This window comes from Drosophila yakuba, chromosome 3R, assembly GCF_016746365.2.
Source record: "Drosophila yakuba strain Tai18E2 chromosome 3R, Prin_Dyak_Tai18E2_2.1, whole genome shotgun sequence".
Lineage (NCBI taxonomy): Eukaryota > Metazoa > Arthropoda > Insecta > Diptera > Drosophilidae > Drosophila > Drosophila yakuba.
Window position 1 is genome coordinate 12,862,935 of NC_052530.2, and position 21,113 is coordinate 12,884,047.

Consider the following 21,113-nt stretch of genomic DNA (forward strand, 5'->3'; position numbering starts at 1 on the left):
TATGAAAAAAAAACATTTCCATTTGTTTACTGGATCAGCTGTTCACCGCAGCGAGTTGGCAGCACCGCAACACAACGTGCCCATTTGTTTGGCGTGGATCTATCAAAATTATCGCAATAAACCTGAAATATAATGAACTTTAGGCGCTGAAGTGAGCAGAAAGTACGGCATGAGCATCTATCACGACGAGGTGGAGATCGAGGACTTCGAGTACGACGAGGAGGAGGAGATGTACTACTATCCCTGTCCATGCGGCGATCGATTTCAGATCTCCAAGGTAACTAGGCGTATACGCAACTTTCTTTGGGCCCTACTTATGAATGTATTATTTGGTAAATTTCCACTCTAGGAGGAGCTGATCGAGGGCGAGGAGGTTGCCACTTGTCCCAGCTGCTCCCTAGTCATTAAGGTCATTTACGATCCGGTAAGTGACTCAGTCAGATCAACTGGCAATTCTCGAGACACAGAAGCAATGTAATTTTCCAAATTTCAGGACATGTTCAAAGCTGAGGAGGATGAAGAAACTGCTCTGAACGAGAAGCTGAGCGACCTGAAGCTGGAGAAGAACTAGCACACAGTTTGGTGTAATTTAATAGTTTTTATTTATATATTTTTTATATATATAGACTTCATTTTAGTGTAAATAATACGTTGACTAGTAAAACAATGATTTCAAATTATGCAAGCTCGCAAAATCTGCTTCGATTTGTTATGGACTATTCGTTTGGGTGAATTACAAATGATTTATACACACATTTTAGCATATCTAAAACTATAACTAAAACACAGGGTCAAAACACTCATATTGCACAGAGGACTTTTTGTGTTCTTAATGTTTTACAAGCAGAGTGCAATATGATATTCGAACGAAAAATTACAATTTGGAAACACAAACTAAAGGAACTTCAGCGTAGCAGCTGTGGAAATGTGAGTAGTACAGAGAGTTACATACAGTGGAAAGCGGTTGGAAAAATATATAAATAACATACAGTTACCACTTTCTGCTTACTTCTTAGGAATTCGACTTAAACTTAGCACGAAAATATTGTTATGGTTCGTCGTGCAGTGTCAATGCACTGCATTGCATATTGAATTTTTTCTGCATCCGATTTCTTTTTTTTAGAGAGCGTGCTCGTTCAGCAAGTGAGTGGATGTGGACGCCGGATCTGGTCTCCTCCAATATAGGCGCCTTAGCGCCGTCCGCAACGTGCTCGTGATTCTACTGACTCTACTGCTCCAGCCAGGAACCAGTGACGGCATTGGGTGACTTTAGCTGTGGGTCACAAGAGGAAAAGTAAAATATTCGAGCACACTTCAATGTTCAGTCTTCTGCGACTCTCACCTTTATGTTGAACTGCTTTAGAGTGCTCTCCAGTGCCATGGCATTGCCCGAGAAGTAGGCAGCGATGGCATTGTGCAGCAGAATCAGTTGCTTGTGCATCACTTTAATCTATCCAAGGAATATTAATGGTTAGTCTTTCTGAATATACATATGTATGTATTCTTTCTTGTTACTTACGCGATTCTCGTCGAGGAACTGCATTTTGACCGCCACGTCAGAGCGCAGCTTCTCGTACTGCTCCTTGTGCTGCGCATAGCTCCGCTGGGTCTCCTCCAGTGCGGCAGCCGAGGGTGTCAGCTCCGGCTTGGTGTTCTCCAAGTCCATGCGGTAGGCATCGAACTCGATTCTAAAAGGCAGACGAAGCAAAAATATGATAAGAAATGTTTCAAGCTTTTATACAAAGCCAGTTTAAGTCCATTTCAGATAAGGACTGCGGCATATAAATTTTTATGAAATGACTCATATTGAGTTTGAATCCAAGAACTCCTATAAGGCTAACTAATTATTGATAAAATATTCTCATTATGTTGCTTCATACGAAAAAGAAATAACTTTGGTTACCTGGCCGTTTCGTACTGTCGTATCGTCAGTAGTGTGTCGTCGATCGTCTTGTTGCACAGCGTGTTTACCGACGAAATGAAGAAGTTGAGCGCATTGAGCAGCAGTTCACCGTTCTTGGTGAGGTTGCGCTGCGTCTCCGAATTGCACGTGAACTCCTTCTGCAGCTCGGGATTCTTTTGGGCCAGATCGGCGAAGGAGTCGGCCAGGGCGTGCTGTGTGACGACCACGTGCTGGAAGTGCGAGCTGAAGGCCCGCGTTAACCTTAAGATGGACAGATACTTGCGCTGCGTTTCGCGCAACTGCTCAATCTGCGCTTCCAGTTCCGAGTCGACGGTGCGCTGCGACTTGCCCAACTTCTCCAGCATAATCTGTCGAGTGCACTTGTACGTCGATATACTCCAGTTTTTGAGACTGTCGATCTTGGAGGCGCTAGTGCGGATAATGCTGCTGCTCCCGCTTTCCGTGGGACTTAGGATGCCGTTTCCGGATGGTGGACTACTGGGCGACATGGGTGTGGTGGGTGCTGTACGAAAAGATCGATCTTTAGTTAGTTGGTCGAGGCAACAAGGACTTCTAAATAGTTCACCTGAATGGTTCCTTAGTGGCAGACTGTTGGGAGCACCAAAAGGGCCGCCAACTCCACATCCACCGCCTCCGCCACCTCCTCCTCCGGCGATGCTGTGGCTGCTGGCGCTGCCAAGGACCAGGCTGCCTCCTTCTGTGCCCGTGTGCACCGCTCCACAGCTGTCGTTCAGCGAGGGCGCATCCTTCAGCATCTCGTGAATGCTACGCTCGCGGTCCGTCATGGAAATTGCCGGAAACTTCAAGGAAACCCTCAACGAAATAATTGCAAGCGGAAAATCCTCCTGTCTGCCGTTTTGTGGGTGTGTGGCTGTGTGTGTGTGTGTATGGGTTTCTTGGGCAACGGAGTAGGCGGTTTCACTTTGATTTCCACGCCAAAGTCAATGGCGCACGCTGAGCGAGGCGAAACTTTAGCAACCCCTGCCTGGACTCGTTGAAATTTTGAAATTTCTCAAATTTCGGATAAAGTTCATCAAACTGTGTTCTCAAAAACTGAAAATACGTGTGACCGTTCGCGAGTAGGTGCTTTAATACCATAGTTCGACTGCTTGCATACCGGCTGTGCGAATTGGTATTGTAATAAATTAATACAAGTAACAGTTATATGGTATTTATACACATTCCACGCAGCTCAGCGGAACGATTTTAACAAATTATTCACTTCTTCTTAGTAATTCTGGAAAAATTAAAATAGCATGCTGCGTTTTCAATAGCTGATAAAATTAACACTTAAATGTTAAATGTTTCCTAATAGAATAATAACAATCAGCGCCTGTAAATACTATCCAAATAATTATGTTCCGTTTGTCATTTTAGTGCCGACCAGCTGCGGTCACACCAAAGTGGGAATTCTGTTTTATTTTTGGGGAATTCACTGAAATCCCGCCGTGCCTTATCGCTTGGTTACTTAATCCTTTGAATTGCGTTCATATATAATATTAAGAATAACCAGCGTAGAATGGTCTACGGAAACATAATGCTAGCCGTGGGCGTGGTCCTGGTGTCCTTTGTCGCGGCCGTTTACTTCAACAGGCCCAACGACCAACAAGCTCCTCCACATCGCCAACGCCATCGACGAGATAAGGACGGGGATGTCCACAGTTCAGTGTCCACCAGCGGGGTATCAAAGGGACGGCGATTTGTGCGCAGGTTGGCACTGCGGGATAAAACCATTCTGAGCGTCATTTTGCTAAAATCTCTTGATTCATTGCAGCCGGCCGGGGGATAGGTGCTCCGTGTGTCTGGACGAAATGAATCATGACGACATGCAATACATGAATTGTGAGCATGCTCTGCACAAGGACTGCTTCCTCCAATTTCTCATTTGTCGTAGAAACTGCCCTGTCTGCGATAAGTTGGTTAATTTCAATCTACCCGGCGACTCGTGCGCGATTTGTTTGGACCCACTATGTATACGCACCATGACGCATGTGAGCTGCAACCATGCTTTTCATGAGAAGTGCCTCAATGAGTTTATGGCAACGGGTTCCCGCAACTGCCCGGTCTGCAGAATGAAAATTAAGGCAGAATTTAGGAGAACGTAAAAGGTGATCCACACACAATCATATATCAGCATAAACATGTGCTAACGATGTACCAACATAAGGAAACATATAAGCAATCGAAGTCTGTTGTACAATTTAAGTCTCAAATCTAAAAAACGTTTGTATTGAGTTATCGCATATTTATGTATGTATAATTCCAATAAATATATTGGGTAAACTTATAATCGTCTGCTGATAACGATGGTTTATATAAGGTAAGCCTTATTACACTACGTATTTATACCAATACAATCAGATTTCAAGTTAATTTTTGCCTAGAATGAAGAAAAGTGTTTCGATAGATACACATTAATTTTTTTTTGAAAACAATTTTTCATATTTATTTAAATTGTTCAGGTATAAACACACTCTACACCAAACATGCACAACATCAACAAAGAACAGCTGATGTGCTTCTTCTTCGCCTTTTTTGCCATTCACTAAATATAATGAAGCACAATAAAGTTGGGTTTTTGAAAACATTCCATTTTGTTTGGTTTATTCGCAATGTCTCAACTGAGCTCGATGTGCCGAACTTGTGGCAAACATGTGGCCCATTTGGAGGCCAGGGCCACCAAACTGTTCGATAAAAGCAACTTTCACTTAATTAGTTTGCTGGAAAGTATTACCGACATGTATGTATGTAATCAAATAAAATTGAACTATGCCGTCTATTAAATTGGTTTATATGATTACTTAGCTGGATTCGGACACAACTCTGCCACATCTCATTTGCCAATGGTGCAAATTGCAGCTGGACAGGATTTTGGCATTTCGCAGTAAGTGCTTGGAGGTCCACAAGTCCTTTTTGGCCGCCAACAGGAAACTTTTGCGAGCAAAGGCGGTAGTTGACGAGGAACTCGGTGAATTGGAGGATGAGAAGCTACTGCTGGATATGGGGGACCACAAGAGTCAGGAAATAAGTATACCAATTGCAGAAACAGCTGGGCTTCTGCAGGAAGACCAAAACGATAACGAAGAAGAGGAGCCAGAAAATAAGACTCAGACTGAGGACAATCCAGAGCAAGCACTACAAACAGAGGAGGCGGACAATTATCAGGAACAGCTCCATAACACTTCCGGCCCCTCGAAGGGAGAAGGCGCACGCATACCCAAGCGTGTGAAGCGCAACTCCAAGTCCTGGTTCTGTGACCAGTGCGGCGGCGTGTTTAAGTCTTCCACCTACCTCAAGCTGCACCTGCAGCGGCACACCGGCCACAAACCATTCGAGTGCGACATCTGCCAGGCCAAGTACTACACGGAGAACGAGATGCGTCGCCACAGGATCCTTCACACAGACGCCAGGCCCTACGCTTGCCAATTCTGCAGCAAGACCTATCGAGGATGCAGCAGTAAAGTGGTCCACGAGCGGACCCACACCAACGAGCGTCCCTTTCAATGCCAGTACTGCGACAAGGCCTTCACCTCCACGTCCACGCGCCAAAAGCATGAGATGCTGCACACCAATCAGCGGAAGTACCAGTAAGTAGGAGCACTAGCTGTCCTCCTCGAAATTTATATTAACATTATTCGTTTTGCAGCTGCGAGATCTGTGACCAGTGGTTCCTGCGCTCCTCCCATTTGACCTTGCACCAGAGCACTAAGCTTCACCAGCGAAGAGCTCAATGTGCTAGGGACTGTCTAGAATATAAGTAGACAGACTTAAGTTTAAGTTTCTAAGACTGCTGACTATAAAGGATATTATAGTATTACTAAATGTAAACACTTTATTCTGTTGCTGTTCTAAATGTAGAAATCTATTATGCAGACAATATTATTGTGAATTGTTTTCCGCGAAATATGATTTTATTCCCAAAAATACAAAACAGAAATTTTGAAATCCGGTGGAATGGCCGCGTCGCGGGGCGAATGTCATTTCAGGGCTGCGAAACGAAATCGTTTCTCCAAATGGTGCTGCAAAATACGAATGCCGGTATTCTTGTTCTTCCGTCCAAACAAACTGAAAAAGATACACTTCCAATCGATCGGGGAGCTGTGTTATCTCATTACACAAGCAATGAGGTACATTTGCAGGACCTGTTCGCGTATGGCCGATCCTGCGGCAGCCAAGAATCTCTTCGAGCCATCGAGTTGTTCCGTTCTGCGTCAAATAGAGACCTTAACAAATTTGCAGGTGAGTGTTCTGCCGTTTCGAAGAAAAAAACAGGATGAAATCCGAGTTCTTAAATTACTTTGCAGTTGAAAGAGGACGACAAATTGCCCAGGCTCATGTGCCAAGACTGCCAACATGACCTGCAGATTGCCATCGACTTTCGTCGGGTTTGCATCGAGGCCCAGGAGCTCCTCGAACTTCAGTTGAGGCAGGTGGAGAAGGAGGAGGAGGCTTTCGAAAGCCTGGCGGAGCAATGGTTGGATGACTGTCCGGAGGAGCTATCCAACTTGTCGCCAGCTCTGCAAATGAATGATGAAGTGGATTTTTTCTTTGATCCGGAGCCACAGGACAATGGAGGGGAGGCTGCCATAGCGACCACTTCAACAACAGAGTGCAGGAATGAATTTAAGACAGTGGTTAGTCCGTATTGCTCTCCAGAACTATCTTCAGATAGTCAGTTGTCGGATGAGCACTCTAACATAGTAGTCTCTCCCGAATCGGAGCCGGCAAGTCCTTCAGAAAGTGACGCTATCGACAATCCGGACACTTCCATTCACACGTGCAGCAAGTGTGGCCTAGATTTTGAAAACGTGGACGAACTGAAGCTGCACAAGTACCATCTCCACGACGTCCCTCCAGATACCAAGTAAATAATGTGCTTTACACATCCATACTCTTAATACAGTCATACGCCAGGCATAACAGCATGATTTTCCCATTTAATTAATACAAAACGTGTAGAAATCTTAAAAAAAAGAAAATCCGTCAGGACTCAAAATACGCTTAGGTTACATTGCAAAATTTACTATTAGCTTAACATACATTCCGTATTAATTTTCTTTTCTGTTTTGATTTTTATTTTAGAACGATTTTGCATATGATTCCATATATTCCCGCTGCTTTGATGGGAATCAAAGACGGAGCATTTAGAAATGGAAATTGAGATTTTTCATGAATACCCTAAACCCTATCCCTGAACGACTATAACAGTCGTACACAGCTTATTCACAGTATGAGAGAAGCAACGAATTATTTATCGCATATAACACTATCATCCTTTCAGATTCGTTTGTGACCACTGCGACGAGGGCTTCCGATCAGCAGCCGCACTCACGCGGCACTGCAACATCGTTAATCTTCCATTGAAGGTAATAGGTTTGTTATTATATGTTTACATTTAAGTTTTCATAATGGCGTGTATTTTGAAACACTTTAGCACCCCTGCTCCACGTGCAAGAGCAAGTTCCACAATAAGATCCTGCTGCAGACCCACAAGGAGCGATGTCCAAGGCCGGCGGCATCCCAGCATGTGTGCCACATATGTGGCAAGCGGCTGACAACGGCCTTTAATCTGAAGAATCACCTGGTTCGCCACGCAGGCAAACGACCGCACAAATGCGACCAGTGCAGCGCATCCTTTTACACAGCCGCCGAACTCTGCTCCCACCAGAAAACACACACAACCGAGCGTCCCTACTCCTGTCGCTACAACTGTGGAAAAGCCTTCCGCTTCTGCAGTGCCCGCAGCATGCACGAAAGGTAAAACACCATCGTCCCTTGCCACCACACACTCACATTTTGTATCACATCTAATCCGCAGGGTTCACATGGACGCCAGCAAGCGTATCTACCAGTGTGAGTACTGCTCGAAGTCTTATGTAACACCCAGCGAGTGCAGAGCTCATCAAAAGTATCACAACTTGACTCGCGATCACGGGTACGATATTCCAGTTGTTAATTATTTAAGAAAAATACAAGTATAAAAGAGTTCAATTATTCGCTACTCAAAAACCTATCTGTCTAGTATGTCAAACTTCTTTGTATAAATATACAATTTTGTAGCTACATATTCCTGTAGAAAATCAATCGTTTTCTATATGAATATGATAAACTGCACTTTATATGCAGATAACTTACTTTAAACTAATCCAATTGCTTCTTTAATGCCGCATGCTAATGAGCAAACACTGAATAAACCATTTTTTCCGCACCAATCTTCCAGTTGCGAAGTCTGCCGCATTAGCTTCAAGACAGTCAAGCACTACAAATCCCATTTAAAGTCCAACGCCCACAAAACTCTGGAAGCGCGAGCTAAAGCCGCTGCGTCCTCCAGTTCCCGTCGAAGAAATTGTTCAACGAATTGAATTTATTATTGTCAATTGCATTTTAATTATATATACCGAATTGATATTAATAAAGCTTCCGTTACGCATTCATGTTCAAGTTCCTTGCATCTACCATCACCTAGAACACCTTGCTCTTCTCAATGACCTTCTCGTTGTCGTAGATCTCCTTGGCGTAGCACAGATTGGGATAGTCATAGGCGGCTCCATATCGGTTCTTGCACCCGGTGGTGGACTTCTCTCCCGGAGTGTAGACAGGCTGACCCACAATGTTGGAGGTCGCGAAGTTGCAGGTGAGCACGAAGTGGTTGTAAAAGTCTCGGGAGAAGCGCACGGCGGCACATCCCACATGGGTGTTCTTCTCGGCCACCGCGATGGTGAACTTGCTCACAGCCTTGTTGGGAAGCTCCTCCGGGAAGCTGGCGAGGATCTCGGGAGAGGCATTCGAGCGCTCAGCAAACCAGTTCTCGATCTGCTCCTTTATGATTTCCGCATCGGTGTACTCCGTCTCGGCTCCACTGTACTGGAAAATAGCGTTGTTCTGGCCGGCGTAGGCGAATCTCTCAGTGCTGCGACACTTATCTGGCAGCGATTCACAGGTCTTCACGTTGAGCAGGGCCAGGTGGGAGAGCTCCTCGCACCAGGACATCTTAGCCATTCGCATCGCCTTGGGTAAGCCTTCTATTTTGCCTCCAGCCACGTTGTTGCGAAGCTCGTTGAAGAGATTGAGGATGAGTTTGTGATGCGGATCGATCTTCACCTCCCGCACGTCCTTGGGGCAGTTTTCACTGAAGTTCTGGGCGAAGAAGGGTGAGCACCAACGTGAACATGATTTTAGTACCTATCACTACTTACTCCCTTATTGTTGCAGGCAATGTGCTTGTCCAGGCAAGTGGGCAGAGCACAGTAGTCCGCTGCAAGGCTCAATCCCAGCAGGAAACTCAGCAGAATCAGAGACTTGATGGCCATTTTCAGCGCTGGTTGTGGACTGAGGCTTAGCTACCCAGAGTACTCTATTTATAGGATAGCAATGGTAATTGAGCCACAGTTGCAAAAAGTCTTCCAGTGTTTCTACAGCTGGGATTCCAGGAATGACTGGCAAGGAATACGTGGTCTAGCTCTATTCGAATGCCTTATAAAAGCAGACCCATTTGCTGTGCAATACATTAGACAAGAACCAGAATCATGGCATTCACCAAGGTTCTCCAACTGATTCTCCTAGCTGTGGTTGCCATTTGCTCTGCCGTGGATTATTGTGCGCTCCCCACCTGTCTGGACAAGCATGTGGCCTGTAACCACAAGGGAGTAGGAAGGATTAGCATATAAGAATTCACACGGTAATGTCTTATATCCCCAACAGAATTTCAGTGAAAACTGCCCCAAGGACGTGCGGGAGGTGAAGATCGATCCGCATCACAAACTCATCCTGAATCTTTTCAACGAGCTGCGCAACAACGTGGCTGGAGGCAAAATAGAAGGCTTACCCAAGGCGATTCGCATGGCTAAGATGTCCTGGTGCGAGGAGCTCTCCCACCTGGCCCTGCTCAACGTGAAGACCTGTGAGTCGCTGCCAGATAAATGCCGCAGCACCGAGAGATTCGCCTACGCCGGCCAGAACAACGCTATTTTCCAGTACAGTGGAGCCGAGACGGAGTACACCGATGCGGAAATCATAAAGGAGCAGATCGAGAACTGGTTTGCTGAGCGCTCGAATGCCTCTCCCGAGATCCTCGCCAGCTTCCCGGAGGAGCTTCCCAACAAGGCTGTGAGCAAGTTCACCATCGCGGTGGCCGAGAAGAACACCCATGTGGGATGTGCCGCCGTGCGCTTCTCCCGAGACTTTTACAACCACTTCGTGCTCACCTGCAACTTCGCCACCTCCAACATTGTGGGTCAGCCTGTCTACACTCCGGGAGAGAAGTCCACCACCGGGTGCAAGAACCGATATGGAGCTGCCTATGACTATCCCAACCTGTGCTACGCTAAAGAGATCTACGACAACGAGAAGGTCATTGAGAACAGCAAGATGTTCTAGACCCTTTTTTTCCATTCCTCGCATTATGCGAGGTATCTTTATCCATATTTATGTTGGCAAATAAAAAGCTAAAAGAGCTTAATATGGAAAACACGATTGTTGATTTATGATGGTTCTGATCATTTTGGGCTTGGTTATAAAAACAAAACGTATGGGTTGTTTCTTTTAGTCTAAATTGATTTATTTAAGTATATCATATCATGCGAGAGGTATTCATCATCTTGTCGTCTGCTTCGACAGCTTTCGTTTGGATGTTCAACTTGTACAATTAAAACACACAATATCACAATCTTACGCAGGTATACAAAACATTATCTAATTTGGTGGGCTTGGACGCTCGGGAATACTGGCGAGAGTCCAGCCCTTCAGTGATTCTATCCATTTGGATCGGTATGAACCTTTGATGATGCAATAAATAGAGGGTCTGATTGCTTAGGTGTTAGTGATCTAGCCGATGTCATCTTGTGATTTCTAGAGAGGGACGCCGTGCAATCAGATGATCTTTAGTTAGTCAATGACTTTGTACTAAAATGAAGAATAAACCAAAAGGGTAAATAAATAAGGTGATCAAATCATATTGAAACTAAATAGACAAAAATGGATATGGTGCGTTCAAGTGAATTTAAAAAGACATGTGGAAACCGAAACCATTTGGAAATATAAATCAAGAAGCAACAATTGTGTTGAGGAGAGATTGAGTTGGGATTGGGCTTCCAGGTTTCTTGTGTACGCGTTACAACCACTTAAACTACAGCTCGTATTAACTAAGTAGGAACTGTCCATTACTTCTCCTTGGGCGCCTTGTCGAACAGGTACTCCTTGGCCATGCTGTAGGCCAGTCCGAGGGTCAGGCATCCGACGACGGTTCCCTGGGCGGCCACTCGCAGCTGCATCAGGAAGACGCTGGTGCTCATGGTTCCACGGTTCCGGTACTTGTACGCTCCAATCAATCCGGCGGCCACGAATCCACCAATACCTGTGAGTGAAAGTGCAAATCACCAATTAGTTCTTATCGTTCATGCGGCGGATGGCTTGTTGTTGCTACAGCTGACTGATAAAAGCCAGACGTCGCACAAATATAAGCATACAAGTAAATATAAACTACATATGCATGTAAGAATAGTGATGCTACAAAGTGAGAATAGTGAAGCTACAAATTCAGAGAATTTTCTAATAAAATCACCTATGGTAATTTAATTTAATTTAACAAGTTTAACTGGACAGAAGAGTAAATTGAACTTCAAAACATTTGTAGTAGTTTTGAGAATAATTCCAGAACCTTTTTTTGTTAATGCTTTTTAAGGAATATAGATTATTGGAATTTCATGAGCTCAAAAGTGTATCCTCGAAAATATTTAAAATATTATGTTGTGCGCTGCTTTTGCTGTTATCTATTTAACAGCTAGATCAGTTAAATCGGTCAAATGGGCAGCACCTGTCAGCGTCAGCTGTTAATTGTCACATACGTATGTATTTAGGCAGACAAGCGAGCTGAACATTCGAACACGCGCCAAGATCAGATGGCGACGTGACGTCACGGATGTGATAATCCCATTTCCCTTGCACTTCGTGGGAATAGCGAAATTCTCCTGTTACATCATTCGCTCTCCAGAAAGAGTAACGGATCACACAGCAATTGCCGTTATGTCACACAGTTTCGAAAAGTGACCCCAAATTACTGTTAACCTCATGGCCAAGGTCAAGATTAGCCGACTTTCCCGCACACGCATTGCATATTCGTGGATTTGTATAGATATGTGTGTATTTAGCTGGCTGCAGAGCCAAAAGTTTCCATGTGACGTCACGGCTGCAAAATTTCCGCTGTGCGGAAATTGGCAAAACTCACCCACAAGCATGAAGGGCGATTCCTTGGCTTTCCTAGAGAATTTGTTGGCCTGGGCGGCATCCTCCTCACTGTCGAAAAGGGACTTGGAACTCATCGTCACGAATATTATGTTATGTACGCGGGTGGCTCGGATCGGTTTAATCGCTTTGCAACGTTCGCGAAACTTTCTGCAATGAGCAGATTAAAGCAATGTGACCAGCGCGAAAACAGATCGCTCACAGAAAAGTTTGCGTGACTAATATATTGAAATAGTAAAATTTTCATTTAAGTGCAATATGGTTCCATAGTTCGGCGAGTTTATAAAAATTAAATTTTTTTAGTTTATTATTTTTTAGTTTATTATTAAACATTAAATTTATTTATTTCAATCAAACCAAAACTAAGCGAAGTATCGATAGTTTGTTCTAGCCACAGAACATGAAAAATACCGAAAACCGCTCTCAGCTGTTTGCAAGCTTTCTGCGCTTTTCCACCAGGTGACGCTTTTGCCGTTTCTGTCATGACATAAGAAATTGGTATTTTTTTTAAGGGAAAGGGGCGGACTGCAGAAATCGACGTTGCTTTGCCTTGGCCGCTAACTCTGTTTTAAATTCGAGTGTTTGGAAATAAATTGACAAGTAGAAAAACCGCCGACCCGAAATTCGCGGAACAGAGTCGCAGCAATGACGGGAATAATTTCGATCGTAACGAGACGGCTGCCCCAAACTTTGGGTATGCGAGCCCTGCGGAGTAATGAGGTAAAAATTCACGCTGGGATGGGGGTTCCCGGGTGAAGGGGGCTCGTCTGGTGTGTGATACATGCTCCGCCGATATATATGTACATATATCCATTTTTATCCCATCTTGGCTGCCCGCCTGGCACTCGCCGATTATGTAATTGTATGGGTGTGTGCGTGCGTCGCTGAAAAATGGGAAAAACTTTTGTTTGGGACGCCAGCTGCACGTGATCCGTCAGCCGACGTCTCCTCCTGGTTGTGCAATCACTAATTATCGCTTCTTTCCGCCAGCTGAAGCGCTGCATCCGCCAATATTCCCGGTTAGTTGCCTGTGCCGCCCAGCAGCAGCAACTGTTCAACCAAGATGGCTCGAATCGCTGCCAGGAGGCCACCAGGTAAATCCTTTACTACGAGTCCACAAGAGACCCTTTATCCAGAGTCGTTCATTTCTAGGCTTCTCACCTGGCAGGGCTTCCACACCACGTCGAGCATGTGGTCGGAGCAGACCGTCAATGTGCCACCCTTTGCGGACTCCATCGCCGAGGGTGACATCAAGTAAGACCAGGCCACAGAGCTGGTTTCAAGCAACAGGTTCATGCGCGTGCATGCATTAACGATCAATTCCTGCAACAGGTTTACTTGCAAGGTTGGTGACTCATTCGCCGCTGACGAAGCCGTCATGGAAATCGAGACCGACAAGACGACGGTGGCTGTGCCAGCTCCCTTTGCCGGTAGTCTGACCGACATTCTGGTGAAGGATGGCGACACCGTCAAGCCCGGCCAGGCTCTGTTCAAGATTAAGCCCGGTGCAGCGCCCGCAAAGGCAGCTGCCCCAGCGGCTGCTGCGCCCGCTCCTGCTGCCCCCAAAGCAGCACCAGCGCCCGCTGCTGCACCGAAGCCGGCTCCCCCACCACCGGCCGCCGGCGCGCCTAAGCCACCACCACCGCCACCACCAAAGGCCGCCCCCCGACCACCACCACCTGCTCCAGTCGCTTCACTCAAGCCGGCCGTTGCCCAGGTGAAGGTGCCACCAGCGGACGGATCGCGGCAGATCCTAGGCACTAGGTCCGAGCAGCGAGTTAAGATGAACCGCATGCGTCAGAAGATTGCCGCCCGATTGAAGGATGCCCAAAACACATGTGCTATGCTCACCACCTTTAACGAGGTCGATATGAGGTGAGTAAAATGACGAAAATGGTTCCATATTTTTGTATTTCTTAGCTTTATTTCAATTAAGTAATTATGTTTATCAAATGTGACATTATTTCTTTTAGCTATGCCATGGACTTCCGTAAGCAGAATCTGGATGCGTTCACTAAGAAGTATGGACTGAAGTTTGGATTCATGTCCATCTTTGCGAAGGCTAGTGCCTATGCGCTGCAGGATCAGCCCGTGGTGAACGCCGTCATCGATGGCACGGTAAACAAGCCTCCGCCCCGCCCTCCGCTTATCATTTTCTTATCGCCCGTGACGTAGTTTCGATTGCCATGATGTCTAAAATGCTCTTATCAGGCGAACATTTTTATTGTCGCTTTAGTTTATGCAATTTCCCGTGGCGATATGGATTGTGGAATGTGGAATTTTCTGTGTTGCCAACCGCTCATAATTGTCGTTATTTTGCAGGACATCGTGTACCGCGACTACGTCGATATCTCTGTGGCAGTGGCTACGCCCCGCGGTTTAGTGGTACCCGTCATCCGAAACGTGGAGAGCATGAACTATGCGGACATCGAGATTGCGCTGGCCGGTCTGGCCGACAAGGCAAGGCGGGATGCCATCACCGTGGAAGACATGGACGGCGGCACCTTCACCATCAGCAATGGCGGAGTGTTCGGATCCCTGATGGGCACGCCCATCATCAATCCGCCACAGAGTGCCATTCTCGGCATGCACGGCATCTTTGAGCGGCCAATTGCTGTCAAGGGCGAGGTATGCGATCCACCACATACGCATATTTACCAACGTTATTAATCATTGCATTATCAAACTAGGTCAAGGTACGTCCTATGATGTACATCGCCCTGACCTACGATCACCGAATCATTGATGGACGTGAGGCGGTCCTGTTCCTGCGAAAAATAAAGGCTGCTGTAGAGAACCCAGCAATCATTGTTGCCGGATTGTAAAGTGAATTGTCTTATCACACGTCCACGGCGTTAATTTGATATTAGCCTTTTTAATTTGAAACTGTCTTTGGTTATTTATTATTTCATTTTGCCAGCGTCACAAAGAATAGCAAAACCAACATAAATTCGAACTACTCTTAGCATCGGAAGGAGTATAATAAATCAAACGTGGATCTTTTCTTAAATATAAACTGTGCACTGAATGTTATTGTTAACCTAAGACGCTGCGATAGAATGTCGTAATAAATCGATGAGGAATATTGACTAACATCAATACATTCGATTGTTGAAAAAAGTGGTTGTCTTTTGTACTAACGATCCTTATTGGCACCTTGTAGAAAAACTGAAGTTGATCGTTTAGAATGTCTCCGTAATCTTATCTAAAGCAATATAAATATCTTAATACAAACTGTAAACTGTTTTATCAAATAATTTGTCATGTGAGGATGGCTTTTAATTGAGCTTAATGAGGCTTGCGTTTACCAACGGTGATCATTTATTATGCTGAATTAGCTGATGAGTTTGCGGTCGCAATTATTTGGTTGAAATGATTTTTACAAGCGAATAGGTCTGTAGAATATGGTACAAATCTTTAAGCAATGTTAAATTGAAAATTAATTGGGCACAAGCTACATATAGCAACAGGACATTCTAATTGGGCTCCACGCGTGAACAAATAGGGAAGAAAGTAAGCCGAAGCTTAATAACCATTGCAATTTTTTTAAAAATATCACACAGACAGCTTCAAAACCAAGATACTATTTTCCGTAAAACAGGACTAGTGGACATGGTTATATCAAACCGGTTATTGATGCTGATCATGAATATATACTTTTTATATGGTCGCAAGTGTATCCGTTAATGCATTGCTAGACTAAAAACATCTTATAAAGAAAGAAACACAATGCTACCAGCTGATTGGGTAGTCAACCAAAAGGATTCATTCATTGGAAAGGCTCTTTAATATGATTAAGGCCTGTAGGAAGATATTATAATATAAGAATGAATTTTGATTCAATGGTAAAAATGTCTGACTGGAATAAAAGACTGCTTATATTTTCTTACCATTTGAAGCAGTTATGGCGAATATTTACGAGTTAGTAAATATGCCTCTAAATCTTACAAATGATCCATTTGGGAATCCCTTTTATGAATCCCCTTTATAACAGAAAAGTTAAGAAAAAGTCAGTTTTTATTGTTTTGTTATTAGAGCAAATTGGCTTGTACAATTTTATTGATTTTTGTTTGATATTAGTAATCTCGCTATTTCTAATGTTTACAATATTTATGTGTTTTTGAGGTGGTGCGGTTGAAATAACAATTTAAAATATATATTCGTACAAAGAATTAATTATTAATTAGATGGATTTGTGGTAAATGATACTTTTGATACATTAAATTCGTGTTTTTAGCTTACTTATTGAAACATAATTTTTTGTTTTAGATCTATCAAAGATTGATTAACACAGTTTTGATTTTGTTTGGTTTTTGTCCTGGTTAAATTTAGTTTTTCCAATGCTTTGCTTAACATTTTTGCTTATCACATGTGTCGAAAAAAATAAGAATTGAATCTGACGACGATAATGATAGTAGGGAGATTATCGAAATAAAATATATAAAAATATATACTTCTGTGTGCAAATGAATTGTGTATAAAATCACATAAAAAATGCGACAATCGTTTCGTCTAAAACATTTCGCAATTCGATTGCGAAATTTCCAAGTCTTGAAATTTTAGGCAAAAGGATTGGCATTATCTACATTAGTTTTCCTTTCTTTAGCATTTTGTGCGTTTTTTCGTGCAATTTCTCGTATATCTCGTATAATTTTAGCTTAACTAAGGGGATACAGAGTGTAGTTACGTGGTACAATTCGCGCTTAATCGTAGTTCCTGATGGTGGTTCTTCATTTCATTTTTTTTGGGTCTAAAGTGAAGGCCTAAGGTGAAGCTAACGTGTATCTTTTGGACTGCCCGATGGGAAATTTCCATTATCTAGGTGTTTTTGGGGTCAGCTGGAAGCGTTGTTTTGGGCGGGGTCAGTCGGCACTGCACTCGGTTGAGTGCAACACTCTTAAGTCTAAGCAATTACACTAGGTATCCCCAACCTTGTGTCCGAAATGTTTACTTTTCGCGATTTTGGTCCTTATCTCCTGTTCTGGCTATGGAATATATGCTGTATGCGCACATTTCCTGTCCTATCGTTTGGCTGTCTCTCTCTATCTATCTCTATCTGTCTCTCTCTTTGCGTAGATCTAGTCGGTCGGGAAGGATATGATTTTCTAGCTTTCTTTTTTTTTTTCATTGCTTTTCGAATGTCTTTCAATAGAACTATTGTACAAGATTCCATTTGCTACTCTTCGTGGGTGCTTCTCGCGTTTGTCTCAATGATTTTGCAAATTTCCAAATTGCCCGAAACTTTCTTGGTACTTCTGTATGTTTTTTGATTTTTCTTTGATTTTTGTAGTCCTACTAGCCAAAGGTGGGAATATGCTGCTCTCTATAAATGGGCTTGTGTGTAAATAAAATTCATAACTAAATTTCTGTGCCGGATTTGGAGGAGGGTCTTCGTTGTAAATTTGGTTGCTTGAATTTGGTTTTTTCTTTTGGGGCTTCGGCTTGGGTGCTTTCGAGGGGTTTTTAGTAGTACAAGTCGGAAATGTGTAATTTCATAAGACGGTTTTTGCAGTTTCTTGTTTGCCAAGTCTCTGGGTGGTTGGTTGGTTGGTTGGCTGGTCGGATAGTTGGTTGTAGTATGTGTCGTCATAGTCGGCGGCTGCCACTTGGCCGGGCAACTTTTGCCATGAATTTATAAATCAAAACGTTCTGCTGTCTAGTGGCCATTGACTGGCTGCTGTGGAGGATGGGTCGGTGTCTCTTACTCGGATTGGGTCTGTCCTGTCTTCTTGGCAGAGGGTCTGCTGCAGTGCAGCGTGTAGTGGGTTTCTGTGCGCTCATGCTCTCATGCCAGCCATATTTTATTTATTGATGGCAATTATGCCTCGACCTCGGCTATTGCCAGTAGTTTATATAAATTTGGAGTTTTGTTTGATGTGCTTTCAGCTGCATGATGCTATGATGATGGTTCGAACTTTTGCCAAAGAAACCAAGTCTGACCACAATTTGAAAATGAGAGTTTGGGTTTGAGTCTGCAGCTGCTGAGTTTGAGTTTGGTGTTTGGAGTGCGGATTGCGGAGTGCGAAGTTGCGAGTTTTGAGTTTCAAGTTTTTTAGCTGTGCTCGTGACACTCGTGCCGAATATTACTTAAAGTTGCGGTTCTGCTGGCCATGCTGCTGATGCCTTCATTTTGTTTGAGATACTGATTTTGATAATAATTTTGATTATGAATTGGATTTGGGTTAAGTTGTTGTGTGTCTTCAAATTTGAGATTTTTGTGCGGCGGCCTTCGGGCGAAAGTAATGGGCTTGAGGACTTCGCCTCTCTTAGGGCGGATCAAAGTGGTCATGGTCATCGTGGAATCTTTTGAGGATGGATGCTGCCTGGTTTTCGGATTTTGCCGGCTGAACTGATTTTGGTTTCTGGTCTTGCAACCCTCTTCTTTGAAATCGCGTGCCTTTGTTTTTGTTTCGGTTTTTGTTATAGTTTACAGTATACAGTGCTCAGATTCAGTTTCAGATTCAGTTTCAGTTTTTGTTCTTGTGGATTTGGAATTTTCACGAGAGCTGGCAATTGTTTTGTTTCGCTGTGATTTATCTGCCCTTTGCCGCTTGCCTCGCCCTTCGGCCGCCATTTGTAAGATTTTGGCCAGAAAGTTGCCAGGAGTTTCCCTAACCATGTTCCTGTTCCTGTCGCGTCTTCTTCGCCAGCTCCAGTTTGGAATTTTTGGTGCTTTTCGGTGGTCTCCGTTTTTGCTCCTGACATTTGTCGCATTAAAACTTCCGCAGTTTCTTGTAATTTATAATACTGCCTTTTTGAAATTTAGCTGGAGTTCTTTTTTTTGCTCTTGTTTTTGAATTTTTGGCGGCTTGGTTTTGTTTGCTGAATTTAATGGGTGGGCTGCGAATACTTAATCATCTTAATGTGGTAATAATTATGCACCGAAGGTTCCTCGAAATGCTGCGACTTCTGAACAGGATTCGTTTTGTTTCTGACTTATTTCATTTGGCAATGGTTTGGTTGGACTTTTGAATGTGCACTTTTTCTTATTGTCATTTTGATTACTATGAAATACTATGCTGCTTTGTATGATTTTGGATAGAGTTTTGATTACCTGGTCTGATAAATGCATTAAATTTAATTTTGGTCTGAATTTTGAATTTTGTGGCCGGTTTGTGGTTCAATTTTGATTTGAATTTTGGGTTTCGTTTTTCAATTTTGATGATTGCCAGAGAGCCGAAAGTTGAATTTAGATTTTTGGATTTGCTTTGGCTGGTTCTAAAATAAAGTAATTTAGATATGTTATTATTATTTTTGGTACTGAATAAGGAGACCTCTTTGTCTATTAAAAGTAAAAATAATGTTACAGCTTTTAGATGAATAATATTTCTCATATGATTTGTTAAATAGTTTGCTGAATACATGTATTAATTTTGGGGTTTAAGGCATTTTGATTTCTTTTGAGATTCAAATCGGGTAATTTTGGTATTCCAGACCTTTAATTGCGAATAATGTTGAAAAAAATTTTAAACTGGTAGCGCATATTTTAAATTTGATAAATTAAGCTAAACAATTTGAAAAGTTTTTAAAATTTTAAGTAGATACCTTACGAGAATAATTTGAAATGTTAAAAATGTATATATTCATGAAATGTAAAAATAAAAGTTTTTAAAGTTGTGAATAGTGAAAGTAAATAGTTTTGTTCTAAATTAAACTAATTTGTTTTTTATCGACTTTTTCAAAATTTTTGATTTTTGTATTACTGTTTATTCTGTATTTCACAGGTTAAAACATTTTATAATTGCAGCCTAAATAAGAAATTTGAATTGAAAATGTGGGTTTGTTCTAATAATTTCCTTTCATTTAGATTATAATTTTATAGGATATTTACAAATGAAATCCTTTTGTCAGTTTATGTATAAAATGGTTTAGGAACTGTTTTTATTGACTTTTAAATTGTGTTTATCATTGCAATTTTTGTTTCTTTTTTTCAGATTTATAAATTGATGTTTTCAGTCATTAGGATTTTTGAAGAAAGAGCTGAAGAAATGTTTTTCAAACTTTTTTCAGGACTAGATTTCTTAATATTTTAATTTTGGTTGTTTTCATCTTCAATTTATTAACTAAATGTGATTTTAAACGGTTTTTGTTCTAACTGTGTATGAAATGGAATTTTCTTTTTTTGCTTTTTTGATTAATATTTTAATATTTTATATTTTGTCTTGGTCGAAAAATATACTTTTTTTAAATTATGAAACTAATGGTTAAAGGCAGTGATTTGCTTGATTTTTGAATCAAAACTTAAATTTTACCAATTAACGTGGTGTTTTCAAAAATAAATTTTATAAATATTAATTTTTAAAAATTTTAAATCTGTAAAATTTTAAGAAAACAACTACATTTTTTGGGATATTGATTTTGAATTTTAAGAAAACAACTACATTTTTTGGGATATTGATTTTGAATTTGGTTTGAACTTTTGTTTTTAGATATTTGTTCTCAAAATGCTTTTACTTTCTTAAATTGCTTTTATCGTGCTTTTCGGTTTTTAAGTTAGAAATGAAAATTTGGTGTATGTTCAGGTTTTTAAATGCGATTTTGGTTGATTTTGGTGTCTTTTCTTGGCTAGAGTTTTTAACAAAATCTAAATAATCAAACATTTACATTTTCTGATTTACTTTTGTTGCTTAGATGTTTCGGTTTGCAATGATATTATGAAGGTACAAATTTGACGTTTTAACTTAGGATTAAAATTTTGGTATTCACTTTAAATTAATTTTGAATTTGTCTATTTTTGATTTTGAATTCGAAAACGGATATTTACATTTGTAATTCAGAATTGCGGGATAATTATTTTCGCTGAATTGGAATTTAATATTTTGTTTTGTGATAATCTGAATTTGGAACTGATCTTTAGTTTTGCAGTTTTTAATTTTGTAATATTCTTTGTTGATTTTGAATTTGGATAGATAATTATTTAATTTTTAGCTGTTTGGTTTTGAATTTGTAA

General features: G+C 42.1%; 9 protein-coding genes across 10 annotated transcripts; 6 read left to right on the top strand and 3 right to left on the bottom strand.

Moving 5' to 3' along the window:
- The first annotated feature begins 46 nt into the window (after nucleotides 1–46).
- LOC6536616 (DPH3 homolog) lies at nucleotides 47–695 on the top strand. The gene is made up of 3 exons (XM_002097152.4): nucleotides 47–277; nucleotides 350–424; nucleotides 494–695. The coding sequence occupies exons 1-3, from the start codon at nucleotides 170–172 to the stop codon at nucleotides 569–571; spliced, it is 261 nt and encodes an 86-aa protein (XP_002097188.1). The 5' UTR covers nucleotides 47–169; the 3' UTR covers nucleotides 572–695.
- Nucleotides 671–3,013, bottom strand: LOC6536617 (arfaptin-2). The gene is made up of 5 exons (XM_002097153.3): nucleotides 2,490–3,013; nucleotides 1,904–2,426; nucleotides 1,520–1,688; nucleotides 1,343–1,450; nucleotides 671–1,273 (listed from the first exon to the last, which is right to left on the bottom strand). The coding sequence occupies exons 1-5, from the start codon at nucleotides 2,707–2,709 to the stop codon at nucleotides 1,229–1,231; spliced, it is 1,065 nt and encodes a 354-aa protein (XP_002097189.1). The 5' UTR covers nucleotides 2,710–3,013; the 3' UTR covers nucleotides 671–1,228.
- A 286-nt stretch (nucleotides 3,014–3,299) lies between these two features.
- LOC6536618 (RING finger protein 150) lies at nucleotides 3,300–4,211 on the top strand. Its single transcript, XM_002097154.4, has 2 exons — nucleotides 3,300–3,634; nucleotides 3,699–4,211. Exons 1-2 carry the CDS (start codon nucleotides 3,444–3,446, stop codon nucleotides 4,027–4,029), a joined length of 522 nt encoding a protein of 173 aa, XP_002097190.1. The 5' UTR covers nucleotides 3,300–3,443; the 3' UTR covers nucleotides 4,030–4,211.
- Nucleotides 4,212–4,524: 313 nt separating this feature from the next.
- Nucleotides 4,525–5,813, top strand: LOC6536619 (transcription factor Ouib). The gene is made up of 3 exons (XM_002097155.4): nucleotides 4,525–4,668; nucleotides 4,730–5,511; nucleotides 5,571–5,813. Exons 1-3 carry the CDS (start codon nucleotides 4,537–4,539, stop codon nucleotides 5,683–5,685), a joined length of 1,029 nt encoding a protein of 342 aa, XP_002097191.1. The 5' UTR covers nucleotides 4,525–4,536; the 3' UTR covers nucleotides 5,686–5,813.
- Nucleotides 5,814–5,952: 139 nt separating this feature from the next.
- On the top strand, nucleotides 5,953–8,365 carry LOC6536620 (zinc finger protein 271). 2 transcript variants are annotated; one of them, XM_002097156.4, is made up of 6 exons: nucleotides 5,956–6,163; nucleotides 6,229–6,788; nucleotides 7,206–7,290; nucleotides 7,359–7,681; nucleotides 7,743–7,859; nucleotides 8,145–8,365. In XM_002097156.4, exons 1-6 carry the CDS (start codon nucleotides 5,957–5,959, stop codon nucleotides 8,284–8,286), a joined length of 1,434 nt encoding a protein of 477 aa, XP_002097192.3. In that variant the 5' UTR covers nucleotide 5,956; the 3' UTR covers nucleotides 8,287–8,365. The 2 variants fall into 2 exon arrangements, 1 of the variants encoding a protein (XP_002097192.3); XR_006245216.1 differs by lacking the exons at nucleotides 7,359–7,681; nucleotides 7,743–7,859; nucleotides 8,145–8,365 and adding an exon at nucleotides 7,007–7,152 and having other exon boundaries at nucleotides 5,953–6,163.
- On the bottom strand, nucleotides 8,288–9,265 carry LOC6536621 (antigen 5 like allergen Cul n 1). The gene is made up of 2 exons (XM_002097157.3): nucleotides 9,121–9,265; nucleotides 8,288–9,061 (listed from the first exon to the last, which is right to left on the bottom strand). Exons 1-2 carry the CDS (start codon nucleotides 9,232–9,234, stop codon nucleotides 8,387–8,389), a joined length of 789 nt encoding a protein of 262 aa, XP_002097193.1. The 5' UTR covers nucleotides 9,235–9,265; the 3' UTR covers nucleotides 8,288–8,386.
- Nucleotides 9,266–9,419: 154 nt separating this feature from the next.
- On the top strand, nucleotides 9,420–10,391 carry LOC6536622 (antigen 5 like allergen Cul n 1). The gene is made up of 2 exons (XM_002097158.4): nucleotides 9,420–9,570; nucleotides 9,626–10,391. Exons 1-2 carry the CDS (start codon nucleotides 9,451–9,453, stop codon nucleotides 10,298–10,300), a joined length of 795 nt encoding a protein of 264 aa, XP_002097194.1. The 5' UTR covers nucleotides 9,420–9,450; the 3' UTR covers nucleotides 10,301–10,391.
- A 61-nt stretch (nucleotides 10,392–10,452) lies between these two features.
- On the bottom strand, nucleotides 10,453–12,333 carry LOC6536623 (HIG1 domain family member 1A, mitochondrial). The gene is made up of 3 exons (XM_002097159.4): nucleotides 12,147–12,333; nucleotides 11,087–11,276; nucleotides 10,453–10,825 (listed from the first exon to the last, which is right to left on the bottom strand). The coding sequence occupies exons 1-3, from the start codon at nucleotides 12,238–12,240 to the stop codon at nucleotides 10,804–10,806; spliced, it is 306 nt and encodes a 101-aa protein (XP_002097195.1). The 5' UTR covers nucleotides 12,241–12,333; the 3' UTR covers nucleotides 10,453–10,803.
- A 322-nt stretch (nucleotides 12,334–12,655) lies between these two features.
- On the top strand, nucleotides 12,656–15,404 carry LOC6536624 (dihydrolipoyllysine-residue succinyltransferase component of 2-oxoglutarate dehydrogenase complex, mitochondrial). Its single transcript, XM_002097160.4, has 7 exons — nucleotides 12,656–12,883; nucleotides 13,154–13,257; nucleotides 13,316–13,417; nucleotides 13,496–14,038; nucleotides 14,137–14,281; nucleotides 14,486–14,791; nucleotides 14,854–15,404. Exons 1-7 carry the CDS (start codon nucleotides 12,809–12,811, stop codon nucleotides 14,986–14,988), a joined length of 1,410 nt encoding a protein of 469 aa, XP_002097196.1. The 5' UTR covers nucleotides 12,656–12,808; the 3' UTR covers nucleotides 14,989–15,404.
- The last annotated feature ends 5,709 nt before the right edge of the window (nucleotides 15,405–21,113 follow it).